This window comes from Zingiber officinale, chromosome 1A (genome assembly GCF_018446385.1).
Source record: "Zingiber officinale cultivar Zhangliang chromosome 1A, Zo_v1.1, whole genome shotgun sequence".
In the NCBI taxonomy this organism is placed as follows: domain Eukaryota; kingdom Viridiplantae; phylum Streptophyta; class Magnoliopsida; order Zingiberales; family Zingiberaceae; genus Zingiber; species Zingiber officinale.
In genome coordinates, this window is record NC_055987.1 from 72,835,512 (window position 1) to 72,857,961 (window position 22,450).

Sequence of the window (22,450 nt, forward strand, 5' to 3'; positions counted from 1 at the left end):
TTCCTGTTCTCTTGTGCCACCTCCTTCCTCGTTCCCCCTTTTTCTGCCGCGCGCCGTCTCTTTTTTTGCCGCGCGAGTTCTCCAACAGCGACGGCCTTTCTGCCGTGCGCCTTTCTCTGCCGCAAATTCTCCAGCGGCGACAGCCCTCCAGCGACGGGCCTTTCTCTAGTAGCGAGCGCCGTCTCTTTCTGCCGCGCGAGTTCTCCAGTGGCGACGGCCTTTCGTTTCGGAGAAAGGGGAGTCACGGGGGGGAGAGGGTCCGGAAGGGGCCGTTTTGTGGATGCCGAGCTCCGCCTCGTATCCACCATATCTTCGTCGTTTCTTCCTTGATCTCTTCGCCCTCCTCTTCGAGGCTCGCGACCAAGGATTGAGCACAGAACCTTTTGCTCTGCTCTGTCATCAGCAGCCAAGAACCTTGCCGTTTTCTGTTGCATAGAACCTTCTGCTCTGCTCTGTCATCAGCAGCCAAGAACCTTCACCTCTGCCTCTGCTCTGTCATCAACAACCAACAAGCCTGACTCTAGAAGAAGCACTTCTGACAGAAGCAAGCGCAGTCCGGTTCACAGTCCTATTCATGGCTACATCTGGCGCTCCAAAGCCAGATACCTCAATCTTTACCAACCATATTACTGCACCCCTCTCTTCCGAGCAGTTGGATGGTAAAAATTATATCTCCTGGGCATCTCACATTGAACTTTGGCTTGTTGGACAGGGGTATGAGACACATCTCACTCAAACTGAAAAAGATGTTCAAGACACCGATCGTCCTCTGTGGAAGAAGGTTGACGCTCAGTTGTGTTGTATTATCCGAGCCACCATCCATTCATCTCTTAGGAATGTCTTCCGTACTCACAAAACCTGCAAAGCTGTTTGGACACAAGCTCAACAACTCTTTACAAACACCTCTCGGCGACTCTATCAAGTTTGTGAAGATCTCATGACTATCCTCAACGCCAATCAGATTAAGGATTCAATGTCAACTTATCTGGGTTCAGTTTCTGGCCTTCTTTGTGACTTCAATGAACTGCTCCCACCTGCGGTCGATCCTGTTGAAGAGCTTGAAAATCAGAAGAAATTTTTTATGTCTTTGGTTTTATATGGTCTGCCCACAGATTATTCTCATGTCTGTGACCAGATCCTGGGCAGCCCCACAGAAGCTACCATGGAAAATACCTGGGCGACTCTTCTCCGTGTCCCGGCCAAAGTCTTGACGATGCCTTCTTCTGTTCCTGTCGACTCGTCAGCTTTGGTCTCTCGACATAAAGGACTTCCACCTCGCAAGGGTGGCAAAGGATGCCCTTGGTGTGATCATTGCCACCGATCGGGACACACGATTGATAAATGCTGGAGTCTACATGGTCGTCCTCCTCGTGCTGCTCAGATTGTTCAGAGTTATGTTGCTCCTTCAGCTTCCACTTCACAGCTAACACCTGATTCGACTTTAACACCTTCCTATACTGACTTTCTGAAATGGTTTGAGGATCGACAGACTTCGGGTTCCACTGCTACCATTGCAGACGTTGGTACTTCCTTTGCTGGCATATCTCGTTCTTCGGGTCCTTGGGTTCTTGATTTGGGGGTCACCGATCATATCACTGGTAATAAATCCCTTTTTTCCTCTCTCACTACTTCTGATAATTTACCAATGGTCACCATGGCCAATGGTTCCCAAACTCAATCCCAGGGTATTGGTATTGTTCATCCTTCTTCATCTCTTTCAATTCATAATGTTCTTTATGTTCCCGGCGCTCCTTTTAATTTATTGTCGATAAGTCAACTTACTCGATCTCTTGATTGTGTCATTTCTTTTACTAAGACGTCTGTTTCCTTACAAGACCGGAGTACGGGGAGGATGATTGACTTCGGATGTGAATCTCATGGCCTATATCGGCTTCAACAACCCTCTTTTGTTGGTTCGGCGGCGGCATCTCCACTTCTTATTCATGCTCAGTTGGGACATCCAGGTCTTAATAAGTTGAAACAGTTACATCCTAGTCTTTCTCACTTAGAGTCTTTATCTTGTGCGTCGTGTTAATTAGGTAAGCATGTTCGTAGTTTTTTTTCTCCTTGTATTGAGAGTCGGGCTATGTCTCCTTTTGCTTTGGTTCATTCTGATGTTTGGGGTCCGAGTCGTGTTTCTTCTACAATGGGGTCAAGGCATTTTGTTACTTTTATAGACGATTTTTCCCGTTGTACATGGTTATATCTAATGAAGGATCGTTCAGAATTGTTTTCTATTTTTGAATCCTTTTTCCTTGAAATAAAAACTCAATTTGGTACTTCCCTTCGAACTTTACAAAGTGATAATGCACGCGAGTATTTGTCTACTCAGTTTCGTACCTTCTTGACATCTCATGGTGTGCTGCATCGCACGTCTTGCCCTCATACCCCTCAACAGAATGGGGTTGCAGAACGCAAGAATCGTCATCTCCTTGAAACCACTCGGACCCTTCTTCTCCATTCTCATGTCCCTCATCAGTTTTGGGGTGATGCCGTACTTACTGCGTGTTATCTCATCAATCGCATGCCTTCATCCACTCTCCAGGGTAAAATACCTCATCAGGTACTTTATCCACATCAGTCCCTTCATCCTCTACCACCTCGGGTCTTTGGTTCTATTTGTTTTGTTCATGCTCTTGATCCCGGCATTGACAAACTATCTCCTCGGTCTCATAAGTGTGTCTTCCTTGGGTACCCGCGGTCTCAGAAAGGGTACAAGTGTTATTCCCCTACTCTTCGTCGGTACTTCATCTCTGCTGATGTCACATTCTTTGAGTCGGTTTCTTTTTTTGGTCCTTCCGCTTCACAGGCCGAGGTTTCTCCCTCTCCACCTGCACCAGTGACTATCTTTTATCCTCCGGAGGCGCCTCTATCACCTCCAGCCTCGTCTCCTCCTTTGCAGGTTTATCAGCGTCGTCCTCGTTCTGCTTTGCCGCCGACCAACACTGACACTGCTGTGGGCACATCTTTGGAGCCAAGTCCTTCGTCGTTTCCTCCGGTCCCATCTCCTGACTCTGATGTTCCTATTGCACTTCGAAAGGGTATGCGTTCCACTCGTAATCCTTCTCCTCACTATGTTTCTTTAAGCTATCATCGTCTTTCCCCATCCTATTATTATTGTCTGTCTTCCTTGTCGTCTGTTTCTGTTCCAAAGACTGCAGGTGATGCCTTTGCCCATCCAGGATGGAAACAGGCTATGCTTGATGAAATGAGTGCCCTACAAAGCAGTGGGACTTGGGACCTCGTTCCTCTACCTCCTGGGAAGTCAGTGGTTGGTTGTCGATGGGTGTTTACGGTGAAAGTTGGTGTAGACGACACGGTTGATCGGCTTAAGGCTCGTCTTGTCGCTAAAGGCTATACCCAGGTATTTGGATTGGATTATGGCGACACCTTTTCTCCTGTTGCCAAGATGTCTTCTGTGCGTCTTTTTCTGTCTATTGTTGCAATTCGCTATTGGCCCCTTCATCAGTTGGACATCAAAAATGCATTCTTACATGGTGACCTGCTCGAGGAAGTCTATATGGAGCAACCTCTGTGTTTTGTTGCTCAGGGGGAGTCTTTTGGTCTTGTATGTCGCTTGCGGAAATCTTTATATGATCTCAAGCAGTCACCCAGAGCATGGTTCAGTAGATTTAGTACCATAATTTAACAGTTTGGCATGACTCGAAGCGAGACTGATCATTCTATTTTTTATCGCCACTCATCTACTGGTTGCATCTATGTAGTGGTTTATGTTGATGATATTGTCATCACAGGTAATGATCATCTTGGAATTTCACAAGTAAAACAACATCTTTTCAAACATTTCCAGACAAAAGATCTTGGCAAATTCAAATATTTTCTAGGGATAGAAGTGACACAGTCTAAAGATGGGATCATTATATCCCAAAGGAAGTATGCAATGGATATTCTGGAAGAAACAGGAATGTTAAACTCAAAGACAGTCGACAATCCCATGGATCCTAATGTCGAGCTCTTACCAAATCAGGGGGAGCCTCTTTCAGATCCTGAACGGTATAGGCGATTGGTAGGGAAACTAAGCTACCTTCGGATATCTCATTTGCAGTGAGTGTAATAAGTCAGTTTCTTAGCTCTCCATGCAAAGAACATTGGGATGCAGTAACTCGCATTGTTAGATATATCAGAGGTGCACCAGGAAAGGGTCTTTTATATGAAGACAAAGGACATACTCAAGTCGTAGGATATTCTGATGCAGATTGGGCAGGATCTCCCTCTGATAGAAGGTCCACTTCTGGATTTTGTATATTTGTCGGAGGTAACCTTATTTCATGGAAAAGCAAAAAACAGAATGTTGTGGCAAGATCCATTGCAGAGGCAGAATATCGAGCTATGACTATTGCTAGTCAAGAACTTATATGGTTAAAACAGTTGCTTCAGGAACTAAGGTTTGGAGAGGTTACACAAATGACACTCATATGTGACAACCAAGCCGCTATGCATATTGCCTCAAATCCAGTCTTCCATGAGAGAACAAAGCATATTGAAGTTGACTGTCATTTTGTCAGAGAGAAAGTCATATCTGGAGAAATATCTACTAGCTTTGTCAACTCAAATGATCAGCTAACAGATATATTCACTAAATCACTTAGAGGTCCCCGGATTGACTACATATGTAACAAGCTTGGTGTATATAATCTATATTCTCAAGCTTGAGGGGGAGTGTTAGAATAAGTAAAATGGTATTTGAGTCTTTTGGTGTATATCTTCTTTTCTATATAACGGCCTAACTCGTGGGGTTCCTATAACACGAGATTTTAGGTTTTGCTTTGAACAGTTAGGAAAAGAGATTACTAGTTACTTTAAGTATCTACGATTATTTTTGCAAAAGGATAGGGTCGTTGATAGAGATGTTTTATATATGATACAAGAAGGATGGTTGAAATGAAGATCGAAGTTTATTTGTGATTGTAAGGTACATCTAAAGTTTAAATGGAAATTTTACAAAATAGAGGTTAGACTGTTATTTTATATGGAGTTGGATGTTGGACTATAAATCAAATACATGAGTAGAAAATGAGTCACATAGATGAAAAGATTAAGGTGGATATGAATATGATAAGAAATGAGCACATTATTGAGAAAGTCGGGATTGCGCTAAGGGAAAAATGCAAGAAATTTGTTTAAAATATTTGAATATATACTTAGGGTATCAGAAAATGTCCCAATTAAACGATGTGAGACCATGACAAATGCACACATTAATAATGGAAGAGGATGACCGAAACATATTTGGTAAGAAATGATAAAATAGGATAAAATTATTCAAATATAGATGAAAATTTAGTAGGGAATTGAGTCCAATAATAGGAGGATTCATATAGTTGACCCCATTTAGTGAGACTAATTCTTAGTGGCTGTTGATTTTTTTTAACAATGTATAAATAGACTAATCACACTAAAAGATCACTTATAATCTAACTTAAAGACATGTGTACTAAAGATTTATTTAATTATTAGCCTTTACATTATAATATGATTGGACGTTGGGATGGGTCACACTCCTTAAGCAACATCTTGATGGTAGTTAGTGAGAAGTTTTAAATTGCCTATTAGTCCCTTAAGAAATCTATCGTGCGATGGAGAAACTTGATGCAAAAAAGCTTAAATATAAACAACAATAATAACAATGTGAAAATTTTGATAGACGAGCTTCTAAGTAACCCATTTATGATAAATTTGAAGGTCATGACAATTATATCCCAAATGACCAAAAACTTTTAGCCGCTCTTTGTGCCTCTAGAACTGAATATGGAAGTGGGGAAACCATGCGCCATAGTTATGACAACTATGCGAGTAGAAGTGGTTCAATTGTAGTACCAACATTGCGGAGGACTGCAAGTGTTCGTGTTTCCTCATTACATGATTATTTTTGTCTTTCTTTCCTTCTATGGGACGAAAGCTTGCAATTATTATTGTCGTTACTATTTGATTGATTTTTTAGACCATTTCTAGACCAAACTACTATGCAAACTAGATTAATGATGCCTACACGGGAGAAGAAATCATTTTGTTAAAATATTATTAAATTTTTGTCGCATTTCAGCTAATTATTTATGATTCAACAAATAATACATACTATTATTGCATGGTGTCCATCATAAAAAAAAAATCTTATTCTACTTATAAAATTGTCAATCCATATTTAAATGAACAAGTGGAGGGTCTAAATGAACAAATGATCAAGATATGAATCATACGATGCTAGAAGCAATGAAGCTATATAGGGCAACATTATGGTTGATTTTTTTTGGATAATGGTAAATTGTATTAAAGTTGATCAAGGACATACATGAGGAGCACTCAAATCTAAAGACATGCGTTTGAACCTTTCTAAACATCTTGTCAATGTTTGGCACATCCCCTTCATATTGACATCAATTCCGGGTTTGCCAAATTAAATAGATCATACAAGATATACCCAAGTGACGACCTTTGTTGAGCATGTTCCCTCCATGATATCATTGTTGAAAGGTCTCTAACAAGGCTGCTATTCCAAAGTTGTGCCCAATGTGTAGCCAACTTTGAGCCCTCTCCCATAGAGGTTTAATGATAGAACACATGAAGAAAAGGTGGTCTGCTGTCTCGTCCCGCTTGCATAGCGGATAGGTTTTGAAGTCTACATACGACAATCTATCCTTGGTGCGCACTTTATCTTTTGCAAGCTACCACATGACGAAGTGGTGCTTCGGCATGATGTAAGACTTCCATACCACTACTGCCCACGCCTTCCCACTACTCCGCTGCCTGAAGAAGTCATATGTAGTAGCTCCACGTCGCAATTCTAGATTGAACGTTGAGCCCAACATTGCCGCAGCCAGCAGAACCAGTCCCCCCACTGGACTGTTTGACAGATGTGGATTAGTTTCTTGATAAGGGGGCTATCAGAAGGTTTCGCTTGTCACTCTCACATGTTGGTGCGTTGGAGGTATTGGTTGTGAACCCACCACACCCAAGGGGAGTCCTTTCATTGGATGTTCCACAAGGACTTGGATAGTAGTGCAAAATTCCATTGATAACTAGATAGGACATACAACGATGATTATCAACTTTTTTACTATATTGCAATAAAATGTGTATAACTCTTGATGTAACTACAAAATATGCTGATGTATCTTCCATATATTGCATAATGGATAGTATTCTCTAATGGATGGATAAAATGTTTTAATGGATTTATCCAAATCTTTACATAAATAATATAGTTATACTGCATTCTTTGCCTATCTAAGCATATGATTAACACAAGTTTTAATTTGGTGATCATGGTTAATTTTGGTTTAAATAACTTAATTAAGTTGCATGAGTAATTGTCCACTTTATATGGGCTGAAATCAAGGTTTTTGTTACTTTTGGCTTGACAAATTTAAAATAGTTGTGTAATCTGACATCACATTTAGTGAGTTGTTAGTTATATGAGAATATTGATGTATGAAACCTCTGGCTGTACATGTTAACTTATACAAGCATACTGATAGTTTTGTTGTTTTTAGGTGAGATCACTTACACTAGACGTTAAGGTTTGGGAACCAACTATTATAGATCTATTTTCTGCCCTTGGTAATGCTTACTGTAATTCTGTCTGGGAAGAGTCACTTCTTACTCAAAATCAAAGGTAAGAAATCATTTGACAGCAATTTTCCTATTCTAAGTCTTGTTGACTCTTGCATTTAGATATTCGAGTGTAAAAATTCTCTTTCAGATATCTTGGTTGTCATAGTTTTCAAATGTTTCATGCAGAATTGATGACCATACCATAGATGTACCATGTATCAAAAAGCCCACATCCCAAGATATTCTTTTGATAAAAGAAAAATACATTCATTCAAAGGTAATGCTAATGGGCACAACTCATTGTTCATCATTTCATGACATCTATTGCTGGATTGAAACATTATGGATGTTAACGCTCAATAAATGTCTGTACTTATATTGAGCATATATGTTTCTTTTGCAAATCATTTTCCACCATAGTTCTTTTAATTGAAAATCTAATTTCAGCTTTTTTCTATAAAAAGGAAAAGAAATTGGAGGCCCTTGCCCTGTAAGGGGATTGATCCTAAGGATTATGCCACAAGACCACAGTCTCTACCACCATGCTAATTGGTGGGCTTTGAAGAAAAAAAATATTTGAGTTTCCTTTTCTTAGCAAACTTGATTAATATATGATTGAAAATGACGGCTTTAGTAAATAATTTTGATTACCAAGTGTGGAAGATGAAAGAAGCACCGAGAGATAAGATGTGATTCTCTATTTGTAGAAGTTAGCTATTATCATTGTGAAGCCATTGATTTTATTTTATTTTTCAAAGCATTAGAATTGTCTTATTTTTGTTATTTATTTCAAATAATCGGGCTATAGAAGGGATCATTCATGGGGTACTGACTTATGTTGTAGCATTAAAGGAGTGTTGAGTGTTCTTTAGAGGTTAATGAATACACTATGCAGTTTGGAGACTCTAAAACCCGTTTTATGCAAAGTTAATTAACCAGTTGTATTATTTAAATTGATGAATATTGTTTTACCTAAGAAATATGAACAATCATCTTACGTAAATGGCTAAATCTTTAGGAAGCTTAATCATTTTTTGAAATGCTGAGGAATTTAATTTTTCAGAAGTTTTTAGATTTGTAATTTATTTTGGTAGTTTTTGCTCTTTACAGGAAAATTCTCGATATTGGTAATTGTTTTATTTAGTTTTGTAGGAAAGTTTTGGTGGAAGTTTTTTTAATTGGAATTATTTTTTAGTTTGTAAATTGGTTTATTTTCTATTTCGACTGAGTTCTTTTAAATAAAGGATTATTTCTTTCCTATAATATTTTTAGTTTATTTCAATTTTATTTTGATTAAAGTATTTAAAAGGGACCTCAATCCTTTATGCTATCTTTCTATAATAAAATTTCTTCTATTTGCTTTGTGTGACTTTTAATCCACTTGTACCTCATCAAGTGGTATCAATTATTTGTAATATATTTTGATCTGTCATGTTGCATCACTTTGACAGTCTGATTTATTCGATTAAGTGTTCTAGACAAGAACATCATTTAACCTTTGTTGCAAATTGTGCCATCAAGATAATATTTTCTGGAGGGATGAAAGGTTTCTTAAACATTAAAAGAGATAATACCATGTGGGCTATCACAAACATGTGGCAACATCTGACTTCAAAAACATTTTCCTACGATACACTTATAATATGACTTAGATTTTGCAGCGTATGATTAACTAAATAGAGTTTTATGCTATTTTATATTTACACTATTTTTCTCATTATGCTCACTGAACTTATCCTCTATTTATTTGCTTGCAGTATGTGGACAAATCTTTGATAATCAAAGAAAGTATCCAATCTGATCCTTCTTTTGTTAATATTCAAATGTGGGAAGCAGTCAAAACTAAAAATGTTAAAATGGCATATGGTCTCCTTGTGGCATCAAATGCCTGTGCTAACTCTTACCATGATGAGGTGAACAATGAGCTTCATCACACTGAGGATACTCCAACACATGAAAATAATGCTATTGCAGGCACAAAACAATTGGATCCTGCCCTATGCCAGAAAATTAATGAGTCTGGTGAAGCTGATAGTTGTTTCCAAGGTTGTTCCCTATTGCATTTAGCCTGTCATGTCGGTGATCCTGTTATGGTGGAACTCCTGCTACAGTTTGGCGCTGACATTAATTTCCAGGACATTCATGGAAGGACACCTCTTCATCACTGTATTTCCCTGAAGAATGATTCTCTTGCCAAATATCTAATCAGAAGGTATGAGTATGGGCATATGCTCTAATGATGTGAAGCTCATCAAAAAGGTTAAAATTTCTAGTGTTTTTTCTCCAGTAGTGATATTTCTGTTGTTCGTGTTCGCTAAATATTATTTGCTTCACAAAGAGTATTATTTGCTTCACAAAGAGTTGCTTGGTTTAGTGTTAAGCGACCTTTGAAGCATTGAAATCTGTGAAGTGCAACTATTAGGAAGGAAGGGTTTAAGCTCGCTCCCACCCTGAATGGTGATTCTTCACATTCAACATAGGGTGAGGACATATTGTAGTCAGACCAAAATAAAATTATCTGGTGATCCACACTGCTTTGTGGCAGTTGATGCAAAATTATATTGCAACTTTCTTTGAAATAGTGGGATAGTGCTTCTGATCATGGTTTTTGAATTTCATCATTGGTACTAGCTCGGAATTGTATTGAATGTTTAGGGTAGGATTACAAATTTGATGAGTAAAGTATATAACAAAATTAACAAGGGCAACCAATCTACGTCTGATATTTAAACGAGGCTCTCCTGTCAAAATTCTTAAGAGCTAATCATTAAAAAATTGTGTTAATTTTATCTGGCATGATCATTCATTATTTCTTGTTCATGCTCAGGGGTGCAATAACATCCATTAATGATGGTGGTGGAGTCACTGCCTTAGAAAGAGCAATGGAGCTTGGAGCAATTACTGATGAAGAACTATTTATTTTGCTTGCTGGCCGGTAGTGAAATAGTCGGAATTCTTTGTGAATCTTTGGTTTGCTCATTCTCATTGGTCATCTTCTCGTGTTGGAGACTAGTAATGTAGTTCCATCTTTCGCACCATCAATCATTGCTTAGTCTCAGGATTTATGATAAAATATTATCTTGTGATGTTATTTGGCATTTCCTGCTCATAGGTTATCCATATGACATAATGCCTCAAACTTTATTCAATTATACATTTATTGTTGTAAGCATGACTGGATCTTCTTGCTCTGTATTAAACTTCAATATGAACAGATGTGAAAAGAAATTGGTATCGTTTGACCTTAATTGGCTGTTCTTTTGTATTTACTCCAGAAAGTTATTCATTTGAGTCAGCATTTGGTGAACAAATCACATACATAATCTGATATGTACAATATTATGAATACAATATCATCTGTTCCCTTTAAAAGGATCCATGTTCCTATTCTAACAAGTTAATTAATTAATTAGAAAAAAAAGTCTTGATTCTGGAAAACATTGTGGCATTCTACCTAACATTTGCATCAATCTTCGAGGGTCTGTAACATGTTAGATAGCCATATTCAATTTCTTCAGTGAAATTAGTTCAAGAATTCTATATTAGCATAAAACATACAATTGTGAATTACAAAACAATATTTCGATGTTAGGCTGAATGAAGTAGATACATGGGCTAGGATCGAGTAAACAATGTAGATGAGGACAAGTGAAGATCCCTTGGCACATGCATATATTCTAGTCTCGTCCCATTGATGAGAGTGCAAAGCTCATGTTTACTGGCAAGCAAGTTATGATCAGTTAACTTGCCACAAGCTTTTACTATACATTCAGTTTCACAGTAGCCTTTCCTTCTTTAGGTACATTCATGCTTATCAAATTCTCTGAATGACCCTTTGGCATCCCTGAACTTGGAAAACTGGACTCTGATCCTGGTGGATGGTGGTTCGCTTGAAAGATTAAGGCTTGGTTTTGTTAGATCAATTTTTGATTGAGTCATCGATCTAATGGATTATGCCCATCAAACGATTGACTCAGTCTATTTGGTCTACTCAGCCACGACATAATCATTCTATTTGTTGGCCAATCAACTTAAGTTGACTCAACTATCAATTGATTAAATTTTACCATTTAGTTAATTGGGTCGTCAGTCAATTTCTACGGTCTTGATAATTAAGTCTTCACCTAAGTTCATATGAGGCCATCTTCTTGGCTTGATGCACATGTTACCCTTCACTATTCACTATGTAGTTTGTCTCCTCTAGTTGAATCAACTATCAATTGATTAAATTCTACCATTTAGTCAATTGGATTGTCAACTATTACCCATCTCGATAATTAAGGCTTCACCTAAGTTGAGAACTAGCCTCTCCGAAATAAAATTTTCTCAACTCAACTAACCCGAGTCGAGCACTTAGTCGACTCAATTCTTCAGTTAACTTGAGTCTCACACCAAAATTGTGTTGTAATCTCATCCCATGCATACAAGTCAATAATTCAATATTAGTCTTACCTTCATAGCTTGACTTAGCTTGATTTTGGAAGCATGATTTTGGAAGCATTTGACTCTTGGCTCACTCCATGGTTAGATTGTGTTAACTTTCTTTGGTCTCTATCAACTTTGAGCCACCAAACTATCAACTTGGTGTCACCAAGTCATGTTTGGTGAGCTGCTCCAACACTATCGGTGCTTCGATGCTACGCTTCGTTGGTCACCTCATGCAACTCTCTTTGATCTAAGCTGTTGAGCTTGTTGCCTTGGCCATGCCAAATTATCATCATTAACCACTTGATCTCATTAAGTTACAAGCTCTCCAATCTCCATGTGTTCTTACACATCACCGCATATACAAACACATATCAAATTACAATGTGATATCTAACTTAAGCACTTTGCTCATATATTAAAATTCTAGATCAAACTCAACCACTCAGGGAACAATTGTCCAAAATACTCTCCCTCTTTTTTTTAAAAATATTTGATAATATATTTAAGTTAGAAAAATCAATGAATATCGATGAAATGTACACCATGCAATGTGCCTTAATCATAGGCCCCTTTCACCCTGAGATATAGAACTTTTCCAAATTCATCATTAGAGGATTACAAGCTTCCTTTACCTTTCTCTTTTCTCCACGTTTTCTTTGCATCAAAAAGATACACCAGCTATCTTTTAATTGTGTATCTATGATCCTCAACTTCTACTCAAAGTTGAACATGGACTTTAACATGAATACCTAATTCCCTTAGGTCATTCCCATGACTTAATGTGCTAATTCATCCTTTCATCACTTTTGAGTTGACTCCCATCAGGTCCTGTTGACTGGATACAAGATTGATGGATTGTCAGAAAGGCTAGAGTGGGTTGAAAAAAAGTTGTCCTTTTCATACTTGTTCTTCTTCTTCGATATCTTTCAAAGTTTTTACAATAGTTACAAGAATACAATGTTAATACAAAATTAATACTATGTAAAAAAATTGGATTTCACAATATGGCTTTTTTCTTGGCTGGCTATTGCTTGCTTTAATCTTCTTTTCATGCTCAAGAATAATCTACAAACTCTCTCCAAGCAAGCTTTTCAAAATCCCAATGTGTTTCTCCTTTTATAGGTTGCTTTTTAGAATCCATTAAACAATTGACCAGAACCAACAGCATTCGAGGTCTTACAGTCGACTGTAACGGTAAAACTTTTGATTAATGACTCATTTTCATGCATTGACTGTTGAGCAGAAACATTTTATTTGTTGACAAATCAGTTTGAGTTGTTTGCCATGCTCAAGAAAAATCTATTGACCGAAGACCAATCATCAACAGATTTCATTTCCTCGTCTCTCTAATAGAAATCAACTTCAACTTTGTAGGATTTTCAAAGTATAGAGACCATTTTTTGGGGTTTGATCTATTGTCTAGCCTCAAATAACCTTTAGGTACTAGGACCTCCACTCATTCTTAGAGGGCCACTCTTGGACTCCCTCCTTGCCTGTGCCTAGTCAACCTGTACGCTTCATCATTTATCAAGCATCCTATCAATGTTTACCTACATGTACTGCCTAACATTCTTTTCTCCTTGATTTTCATGGGCTTCCACTACTAACACTTATTGACTTTTTCTTTGCTAAATGTTGTTTGACTTTCTATCTACAAACTCTCTGTTGTACTTTCTATCAATCAATTCTCTATTGGACTTTTCAAAAACAACACTGATTGGACTTCAATAATACCACACATTTAGTCAAACTTAACACATTTAGACTTCGTCCAATGTTAAGTAATCGGTATTAATCTACTTACATACTTAATCTTACTTCAATCATATTGCCCTCAATATAATTTGCACCAAGTATATTTTCCAAAGATATTGGTCAAACATCAAAACATAACACATGGTCTATTAAGATTAAGCTGAGCTTGATTGTACAATCAAAGCTCAAACGACTCTTAACCATATGGTTCAATCAACTTTTTCTTTGCTTCCATGTTCCTATAAAATTATGTTTATATTATGTTAATCATGATATATGTTAAGTGTTACATGATATCGACATTATAGGTGTAATAAGAGAAGTCCATATGGCATGAAGATGATTAAACATTTGGTAGATTGATGAAGTTAAGGTGGCTTGAGAATGACCTAACATTTTGTATATTGGGGAAATTGAAGTAGGATGAGGATGATTAGACATTTAGAAAATTGGAGAAGTTCAAGTGGGTTGAACTTGATGGGACATTTGATAGATATCGGAAGTTCAATAGACATTTGTTGAATGGTGAAGTTTAAGTGAGTTAAGGTTGATTGGACATTTAACAAACAAAGTTTCATAGGTGTTGGTAAATAAGGAAAACCTAGATGCGAAACCTATTTGTATACATGAAGTCTTAGTAGGTTGAGATAGACCAAATATTTGATAAACAAGGAAGATGCAATGGCGAGGCCTATTGGTAGATGTGAAGTCTTAGTAGATCGAGGTCGATCAATTACCTAACAAATGAGTAAGACCTAGAGGTGATGCCTCTTAGTAGATGAAAAGTCCTTGTAGGTCGATATCAATTGAATACTTGATATGCAACAAGTTCAGGAGTTTTAACTCTTAGCATGTGATTTAGGAGACTGAGTGACCTATATTTTAGGTCTTGGTAATTCTCTATTTTTATGTGAAGATTGTTCATACCTGAGTGGTTTGATCATGATTTTGATATTTGGTCAAAAGGAATTTAAGTTAGGCCTTGTCTTATTATCTTATCTATGTGTCTAGGTATGAAGAAACTTAAAATAACACATACGAACACTCAATAATTCAAGATTCATGGTAGTACGGAGAAGGTGACATGAGACACTCAAGGGATTGAAAGGTTGAAGAGTATAAGAGAAGAAGATGCAAGCATGCAAGAAGGATGACATGGAAAGTGAGATGACAAGCTTAATGTATCTGAGGAATGAGAGGTTTAGAGAAAGAGTACATCGGTGGAGTGAGAACAAAGTACGAGGAGGGAGCTGGGGAAGGACTTGGTGCAATTGAGGGATGAGAATCCAAGTGAAAGTATACTTAGGTAAGCTAGTGTACGATGAGTTGAATGAACTTTTAATTGGGACGAAGAGTAGAAATCAACTTAGGCGGGCTTGACTTTAGAATGACTAATTGTCTACATAGTATCTTGCTTAAAATATAGCTTCATAAGAGGGGTTTAACATTACTAGTCCTCCTTACTTTAATGAACTAAAAAATTCTTATTGGAAGCCTCATATGGAGTAAAACTACATTATTTTTTTTTTTTTTTGTGAAATGGAATTACAAAAGGAGTCTAACCTTCAACTAAAAGAGAATGGTATTACTTTAGTTGCAAGGAATAAGAAAAACAAGAAGGAAGAAAGTTCATCATCCTTCAAATCCAAACATAAAAAAGTGAAAGTGAAGATTGTAGGATCAGAGGAGGAGTGAGGGTGATGAGTGTTCTTTATATAGGGTTTTTAAATAGTATTTTGAACTCATCTTGTGATATTCTAGGAGCATATTTTGTATGTTAGATTTTGAGGGATATCCTAAGATAATCATTTTATGATTTTACTATTTATTTGATAAATATAGATTTACTATTTTGAGTATATATTATATGTTTGAATAGTTTTAAACTCATTTACTGAATGCACAATACAATTTATAGCATAAGAGAATTTGTGATCGGATCACAATTTGTGATTATCTCTACATGTGTAATTATGAACATATTAGAATTTTCGTAGTCGTCAAATTGGTGCATTTGGATATCATTAATTATGTAAGACTAGCATGAGTTATACTACTTGGTTTGACCAAGCAATTATTTTTCACTAGCTGGAGACATTGGGATGTCGAGAGTTAAACACGGATGTTAGTTATGGTAACTAGTTCATTAGAGTGACTTGTTGTAAGACTTTATATGGTTCTCTACATATATGGATATGTCAGTAAAATTCTTACTGTAACTCGAGTGCAAGTTTTCTTCGACTTGAGGTATACAAGTTATCTTGATCATGGAGACTTATACTTTTATATCTTAAGCAAACATCTCTTGGAGGTGTGGACCTGAGATGATTGGGTATAAGTCGAAGTGCCCGAAGGTATTTGAATAGCACACAGAAGATTCATCACTCATTATGATGAGATGTATACTCTATGACCACTTGTTAGGATTATTACTCAATGTCTTTGGCCAAAGCATCACATGTTAAGAGTATGAGACTCTTGTACATATGTACGAGTAATTAAAATTCTCAAAACGAGGAAGTATTACTTGGGCTTGGTATGACGTAGTCAGCTTAGTGGGGACAAACACATTTACTATATCTTGAACCAAGTGGGTGTAAGACAAGTGAAAGGAACAAGACACAACTCACTGTAGCTGCTGAATAGTTCAGAATTAGTTTTGAGATCAAGTATAATTTTCTAATTAATTAGAGATCATGATATACTACTAGGTGTCACTCATGATCATTCCATAATTAAGTAGTTAATTATGAATGATCAAGATAAATCAAGAACCTATTGGATTACATGCACTACAAGTCTTGAATAGACATAAAATAAGTTAGAGAATATGATCTTTAGATTAAGAGATAAATGTTTGGTTAGACCATACATAAGATAAATATGAAATATTTGTCGAAGTGGAAGTATGGATGAGCCACATCTCTTATGAAAGAATTGGATCCAATTTAGTTTATCCATGAACCAACTTGATTTAGTTGTGAACCAAACTAAGGGGTTAATGGACTAATTTTTATTTAAGACATAATGACACTACAACAAAAACCCTCATAAACATCGGTTTTCCATCGGTGTCTATTTCATTTTCGACCGATGTCTATGAAGCCGATGTAAAAAGTCTGTCATTTTAGACATCGGTTTAAAACCGGTGTAGTATCACTTAACGACACCGGTCTTCGAATCGGTTATTAACCGGTGTAGTATCATTTAACGACACCGTTTCATCAACGATGTAAAACTGATGTATGTTAATAACACCAGTTTTGGCAGCGGTAAATGACCGATGTAATATTAATTAATAACACCGGTTTTGCAGCGGTGGAAAACCGATGTAATATGGATATTTTTTAACAATTTGATTTCCGAAACAATGAAAAACCGACAATAATAAAAAAAATACACAAATATTCACAAATTATACAAATATTCTTCATTCAACAATATCCATAAAATACATAAATATTCACAAATTATATAAATAATCTTCTTACAACAGTATCCATAAAATACCTAAACATTCTTTTTACATCAAAAGCTAGCTAATAGATATCAAAATCAAGGTAGAACATTCTTTTAACAACACATCAAGGTAGAACCACACTTCAAATGTAATCTAACATGCATTCAGCCCACTCGAACCGCACTTTATCAATTTTAACTCTGGAGTACTTGAGATTTGTAAACTGTAAAAACACATAAATAATATATTAGTAACCAAGACAAAAAATCATAGTTGAAAAAGCAGTAAGGGCACCAGGTAACAAGATGACTAACTGAAATACTTAAAAAAAGAAACATTCATCAATTATCACATAAATATAAGGGATTAATTTGTAACAACAACTCAACAAAATGAACTACCTCCCTAAACTAAGAGATTGGTGTGCATTGAGATCAAGAAAGGTGAAACAAACAACTGTATATATCCACTAAAGAACTTGAGCTTTTCTGACTTGTAATTCTCTCCCCTAAACAATCCAAAACTCTTGTACGTATAAAATGTGACAAAGAATAAATTTCCTTTAGAACCAACAGAACTATGAGATCAACTTGATAATCAAATTACTAATATTGTGGTCAATATATAACTGTATATAATTTCCAAGGCCTATAATATATGGATGAGGATGCTCAATAATACATCGAGTAAAACAAGAAATAAGTAAAGAAGTAAAACAGTTGCTAATCAAAAGGGCATACCTTGACAACTACCCATGTTGGTTGTTTTTTCCCTTTCCTCCCCGCCTCCACATTATACATTTTCAAGGCCCTTCATGCATATAATCAGTGGGAATTGTATTGCCACATCAAAATACATCCATGTTTCAACAAAGGTAAGAAAAGAAGTAAAAAAATTTACATGTTGACAACATATTTCCAATACTATCACCTATTTCCTGGCATCTATTAATTTCTGCCCCCTTGATTTTCCTCAAAGGACTGTGTAGGAATCCCATGACCAGCATGAGGAGACAAAGACATGTTCTGCATATGATCCTTAAACAGTCTACACTCAATCCTGATTGGAGAATAAAAGAAGGAAAACATATAAAACACAGTTTACGTTTTAAAGAATTCATAAGATGGTGATGTCTTAAAGTTTGATTGGTGCATCAGCAAGTTGGATAAAATGTTTTAAAGTCTATAAACAGATAAGCTAGAAACCTGGTCTAATCACTGTAGGATCAATAAATTAGAAGCAGCTTGACATCTACATTTGGCAAAGTCAAGAAGGCAATAACCACTGAAAAAAGAGATTAAATTAATTGAGAATCTTAACTTGTAAAAAACCACATAGGACCACACTATATTGTAGGAGAGAGACTCACCTGCTGCCATAATATTTTTCCTTAATGGAGTCCATGTTGTAGTACGTTCAGAGGGGAAGCCCTTCATAGCAAGAAAAATACATGAAGGATTAATAGGTTGCCCTGTTTTTAGTATAGCTTTCTTCAAACAAAATGAAAGCATAATAGCACACTAGCTCCAAATTGGAAAAGAAAAAGAAATATTTGTTTACACGGAGCCCATGAGAGCACTGGGCTCTATTGGGATATAATGCAGTTGAGCAAATAGAACAGAACCAAAAAATATGCAGTGAAATGATAGAATTTTCTGAGTGAAGCTAGCCTAATTTAGGAACTGACAACGACCAAATAAATGATTTTGATGCAGAAAAGAAAGACAATATACCAAAGCATGTATTAGTGAAAGATTAATGTTGCCGACCAGAAAAAAGAAGTCTTTAGATGAAGTTTCGGAAGGATTCATATAAATGATTGTTGCTGAAAGGAGGAATCTTCTGGTAACCACAAGAGAGATTCTAGCACAAGATTTGTTTCACATTAACACTAATTTATTGAAAGGTTCATTAAACATGAGATTGAAAAGGAACATGAACTCTTCTAGAAAAAACAATGCTCCAGCTCAAAGGAGGTGCAAAATGTGGGCTAGAGAGCACCTAGAACCTTGGCCTGCATATTCCTTGACCTCTTAGATATAACTACAATCTTGATAAAAATTAAATAGAATCAAAGCAAAAGGAATAATATTTATCCAACTCCAAGAGATTAATAGAAGTGAACTGATAAGAGTTAAGACGATATGATAGTTCGATACTTGTGAAGGCGATAGTTCATTTTTTAAATCTAGCAAGTGTATTTTCGATACTTGTGAAGGCGATATGATAGTTCGGTATATCCAAGGAATGAATATTTCAAAACATACATACCCATTGGAATAGTTTCCAAAATCTTTTTCTCGATATCTTCTCCTAGTTTAGCTGTCATATCAGATGCAATGAACCCCGACACAATAGCATTCACCTGTTAATTATCAGCAAGTTAGAATTCACCTGTTAAATATCACCAATTTAGAATGCACATGATAATTACAACAAACATAATTCAGCATGCAACTTTACAAAGTTGTGGATTTTGTATTGGCTACTTCAAGTTTCATAACACATATTTCCATACAAAGTTTTTGAACTTTCATTTGCAAATATGCGTTTTATTAGAATTTGGAATACTAAATCATTTTAAACATTTTCCCAAAAAATTCTATCAGTTCCATTGTGAACCTATCTGAATTATGATTATATGAATGTAAATGTTGAATTTATTTAAGGTAGTGACGAGTTTTTAAAATGGTTCTAATAAATTATTCTAATAAATTATCAAAACTGAATATTATAAATATTGTTCTAATAAAATATTGTACAATGTCGGACAACAAGTAATGTATCCTAAGTTATTGTGTCAGTCATGTTGATAAGTATCACGCCGTATTGAAATCCAAAAATTTTGGACACACTACAAAATACTTCAAGCTGAATTAATAATGTTTGTTATCCTTTTGTACCTTGTATTCATATAATACAATGTCAATTCTGTACATGGACACAAAGTTAGAAGTTACGGACACAGATCAAAGTTAGGTATATAGTTATCTTCTCTTCTTTTTTATCTCCTTCCTCTCTAACTCTACACCAACACCACATGATGAAACAAGAAATTGTATCATTTCAGTCAAAGTCTAAAACTTTAGCACGATTCCAAATTCTGAGCCTTGATATTATCACACATGCATATTTGCTACTAACCTTAATTTGACTTATGTTTTATCGAAAACTTCATGCCATCTATTCATCCCATCCACCTAAATCATCAATGTTCCAACAATTTTGGCACCATTATTTCCAGAATTTAGGTATACCAAACACTTGATTGGTCTAGGTAGTATTTGAACCAAAGGGAACATTGATCTTAGCTAATGCTAAGGATCAACAAAATAAAAGAACAATCACATCAAATGATTTCCCATTTTTTCTTTATCTAGAAATCACAAACTGAGAAATCTTTTTCTATCCATTTCCTCCAAATTATTTTCTAGCTCTTCTGGTAGCATTTTCCCTTCCTTGTAATAATCAATTTTAATGATAGGGTTTAATTAGAAGCAACATTTTGACAACTCAATAACAAGATTTACTTCTGGAAATCCACAATGTCTATGCTAATAACAAATGAATAATCATAAATATGGTTTTTACCAAGCCAACTGCTCATATAGATATAAATCCTTCAGGTTAAATACTATATTGAATGACTTAGCTAATTGGTAACCAACTGCTAAAAATATATATATGAAGAGAATACCTTTTTCTTCTTCATCATAATTTTTGCTGCTGCCTGCAGGAGAAATGTCATCATGGTGAAATAAGTATTCATCATAAAAGATTGCAAGATAATAAGATATGAAAATGCATGCCTGTGTGCAAAGGTAGACACCAGTAAGATTCAGGTCAATGACTTCCTTCCATTGTGATTTTTTCATTCTCATCAACAGTGTGTCTCATGACAAGATGAACATAAGTATAATTCCAGACAACTGCATTGTTAACTAAAATGTCAACTGATCCCCAAGCATCTACTGCCTAAAAATATTGCACATGCAATAAAATAAGTCAAAGATGAAATTGTAAGAAGCCAGATCTATGCAATCTTCATTACTAACAGTTTTGACCATGGATTCCACATCCTCTTCTTTTGAAACATCTCCTCCATAAGTGAGAGCCTGACCTCCTGAAGCCTCAATCTGCATAAATCATTTTATAGTAAATGCGTTATAGTAAATGTGTAAATCATTTGATTTTTTTTTTTGTTACGAGAAAAAGTGTTATAGTAAATATGGGTAAAAATAGATAACAAAAGTAACATCATGAGCTGATGATAAAGTAACTTACCATCCTCGCTAGCAGTGGCATTGCCTAGATCACCAGCATGTCAGTTTTCATCTTCAGGAGCACCATGTAACTTTCCAGCAGGATTAAAATGAGGCCCTGCAGTATACAAGAGCATGAGTACATAATCAATAATTTAATCCTTTCAATCAGAAACTTGCAACTCAATAGATCGCCATGAAGGAAAAGGTAAATAATTTTACCAGTTGACATGCATCCATTGGTGGTGTCTCCAAGAGCATGCACATGGAAGCCATGAAGGCCAGGCTTGAGGCCAGTGATGGATCCGGTGACGGTGGTTGGACCTATTACAGAGATTTACATCCCAAAATTAGATCGGATCACAAATTCACAGAAAAATCAAAATGGTTGAAGTTGAAACCCTAGATCTGAAAAGAATTTAGCATTCCACAAGTAGTATTTCAAGAGATTTCTCACCATCTCCTTCCTGGACGAAGTAAATTGTGCCCTTAACACCCTCACTGTTACCCAAGACAGCAACAGCCTTCACCATTTCCTTAGGTGTTCTACACAGCAGACATCAAACACAAGGTTAAAGACATCATTAAATGTCTCAAAATAAGTAGCATCGCCACTAGATGAGAAATAATCGATCTCGTCTTCCAGATACAAAAAGAAAAGCAACTCAACAATCGCCAGACTAAACGCTAAACAAATACCATCAAACTCGAGACGAAATCAGCTCTCGCTCCATCATAGATAGAGAACCCATCAAATCTCAGTAGAAAACTCCACTTTTTCTTCACCAAATCAAATCAAAGCAGTCGCATAAGTTAAAATCGAGAAAAAAAAGAGATAAAACCTAAGGATCGAAAACAAAACAACAATACGATGGAAGACAAATTTCAGATCGGAAAGTATACCTTTGATAAATGGATTAAAGGAAAAAAGAAATGAGATTTACCAGATGATCGAGCACCAAAACAACAACGG

At 36.2% G+C, this 22,450-nt stretch overlaps 2 protein-coding genes across 5 annotated transcripts in view; one reads left to right on the forward strand and one right to left on the reverse strand.

Moving 5' to 3' along the window:
* Positions 1 to 10,820, forward strand: part of LOC122026197 (ADP-ribosylation factor GTPase-activating protein AGD2-like) — a 75,706-nt gene extending 64,886 nt beyond the window's left edge. For all 4 annotated transcript variants that reach the window (XM_042584849.1, XM_042584856.1, XM_042584860.1 and 1 more), the window contains 4 exons: positions 7,512 to 7,633; positions 7,759 to 7,849; positions 9,330 to 9,784; positions 10,400 to 10,820. In XM_042584849.1, the coding sequence (XP_042440783.1) occupies positions 7,512 to 7,633; positions 7,759 to 7,849; positions 9,330 to 9,784; positions 10,400 to 10,511 (780 nt within the window). In that variant the 3' untranslated portion in view covers positions 10,512 to 10,820. The remainder of the gene's footprint in view (positions 1 to 7,511; positions 7,634 to 7,758; positions 7,850 to 9,329; positions 9,785 to 10,399) is intronic.
* A 10,689-nt stretch (positions 10,821 to 21,509) lies between these two features.
* On the reverse strand, positions 21,510 to 22,048 carry LOC122005330 (superoxide dismutase [Cu-Zn]-like). Its single transcript, XM_042560340.1, has 3 exons — positions 21,935 to 22,048; positions 21,700 to 21,801; positions 21,510 to 21,595 (listed from the first exon to the last, which is right to left on the reverse strand). Exons 1-3 carry the CDS (start codon positions 22,008 to 22,010, stop codon positions 21,540 to 21,542), a joined length of 234 nt encoding a protein of 77 aa, XP_042416274.1. The 5' UTR covers positions 22,011 to 22,048; the 3' UTR covers positions 21,510 to 21,539.
* Between the last annotated feature and the right edge of the window lie 402 nt (positions 22,049 to 22,450).

Coding starts and splice junctions, on each gene's coding strand:
- LOC122005330 (XM_042560340.1), bottom strand. CDS start 22,010: ATGGTGAAGGCTGTTGCTGTCTTGGGTAACAGTGAGGGTGTTAAGGGC. Junction 21,802..21,934: donor CTTCGTCCAGGAAGGAGATG/GTGAGAAATCTC, acceptor TCTCTGTAATAG/GTCCAACCACCGTCACCGGA. Junction 21,596..21,699: donor CAATGGATGCATGTCAACTG/GTAAAATTATTT, acceptor TGTATACTGCAG/GGCCTCATTTTAATCCTGCT.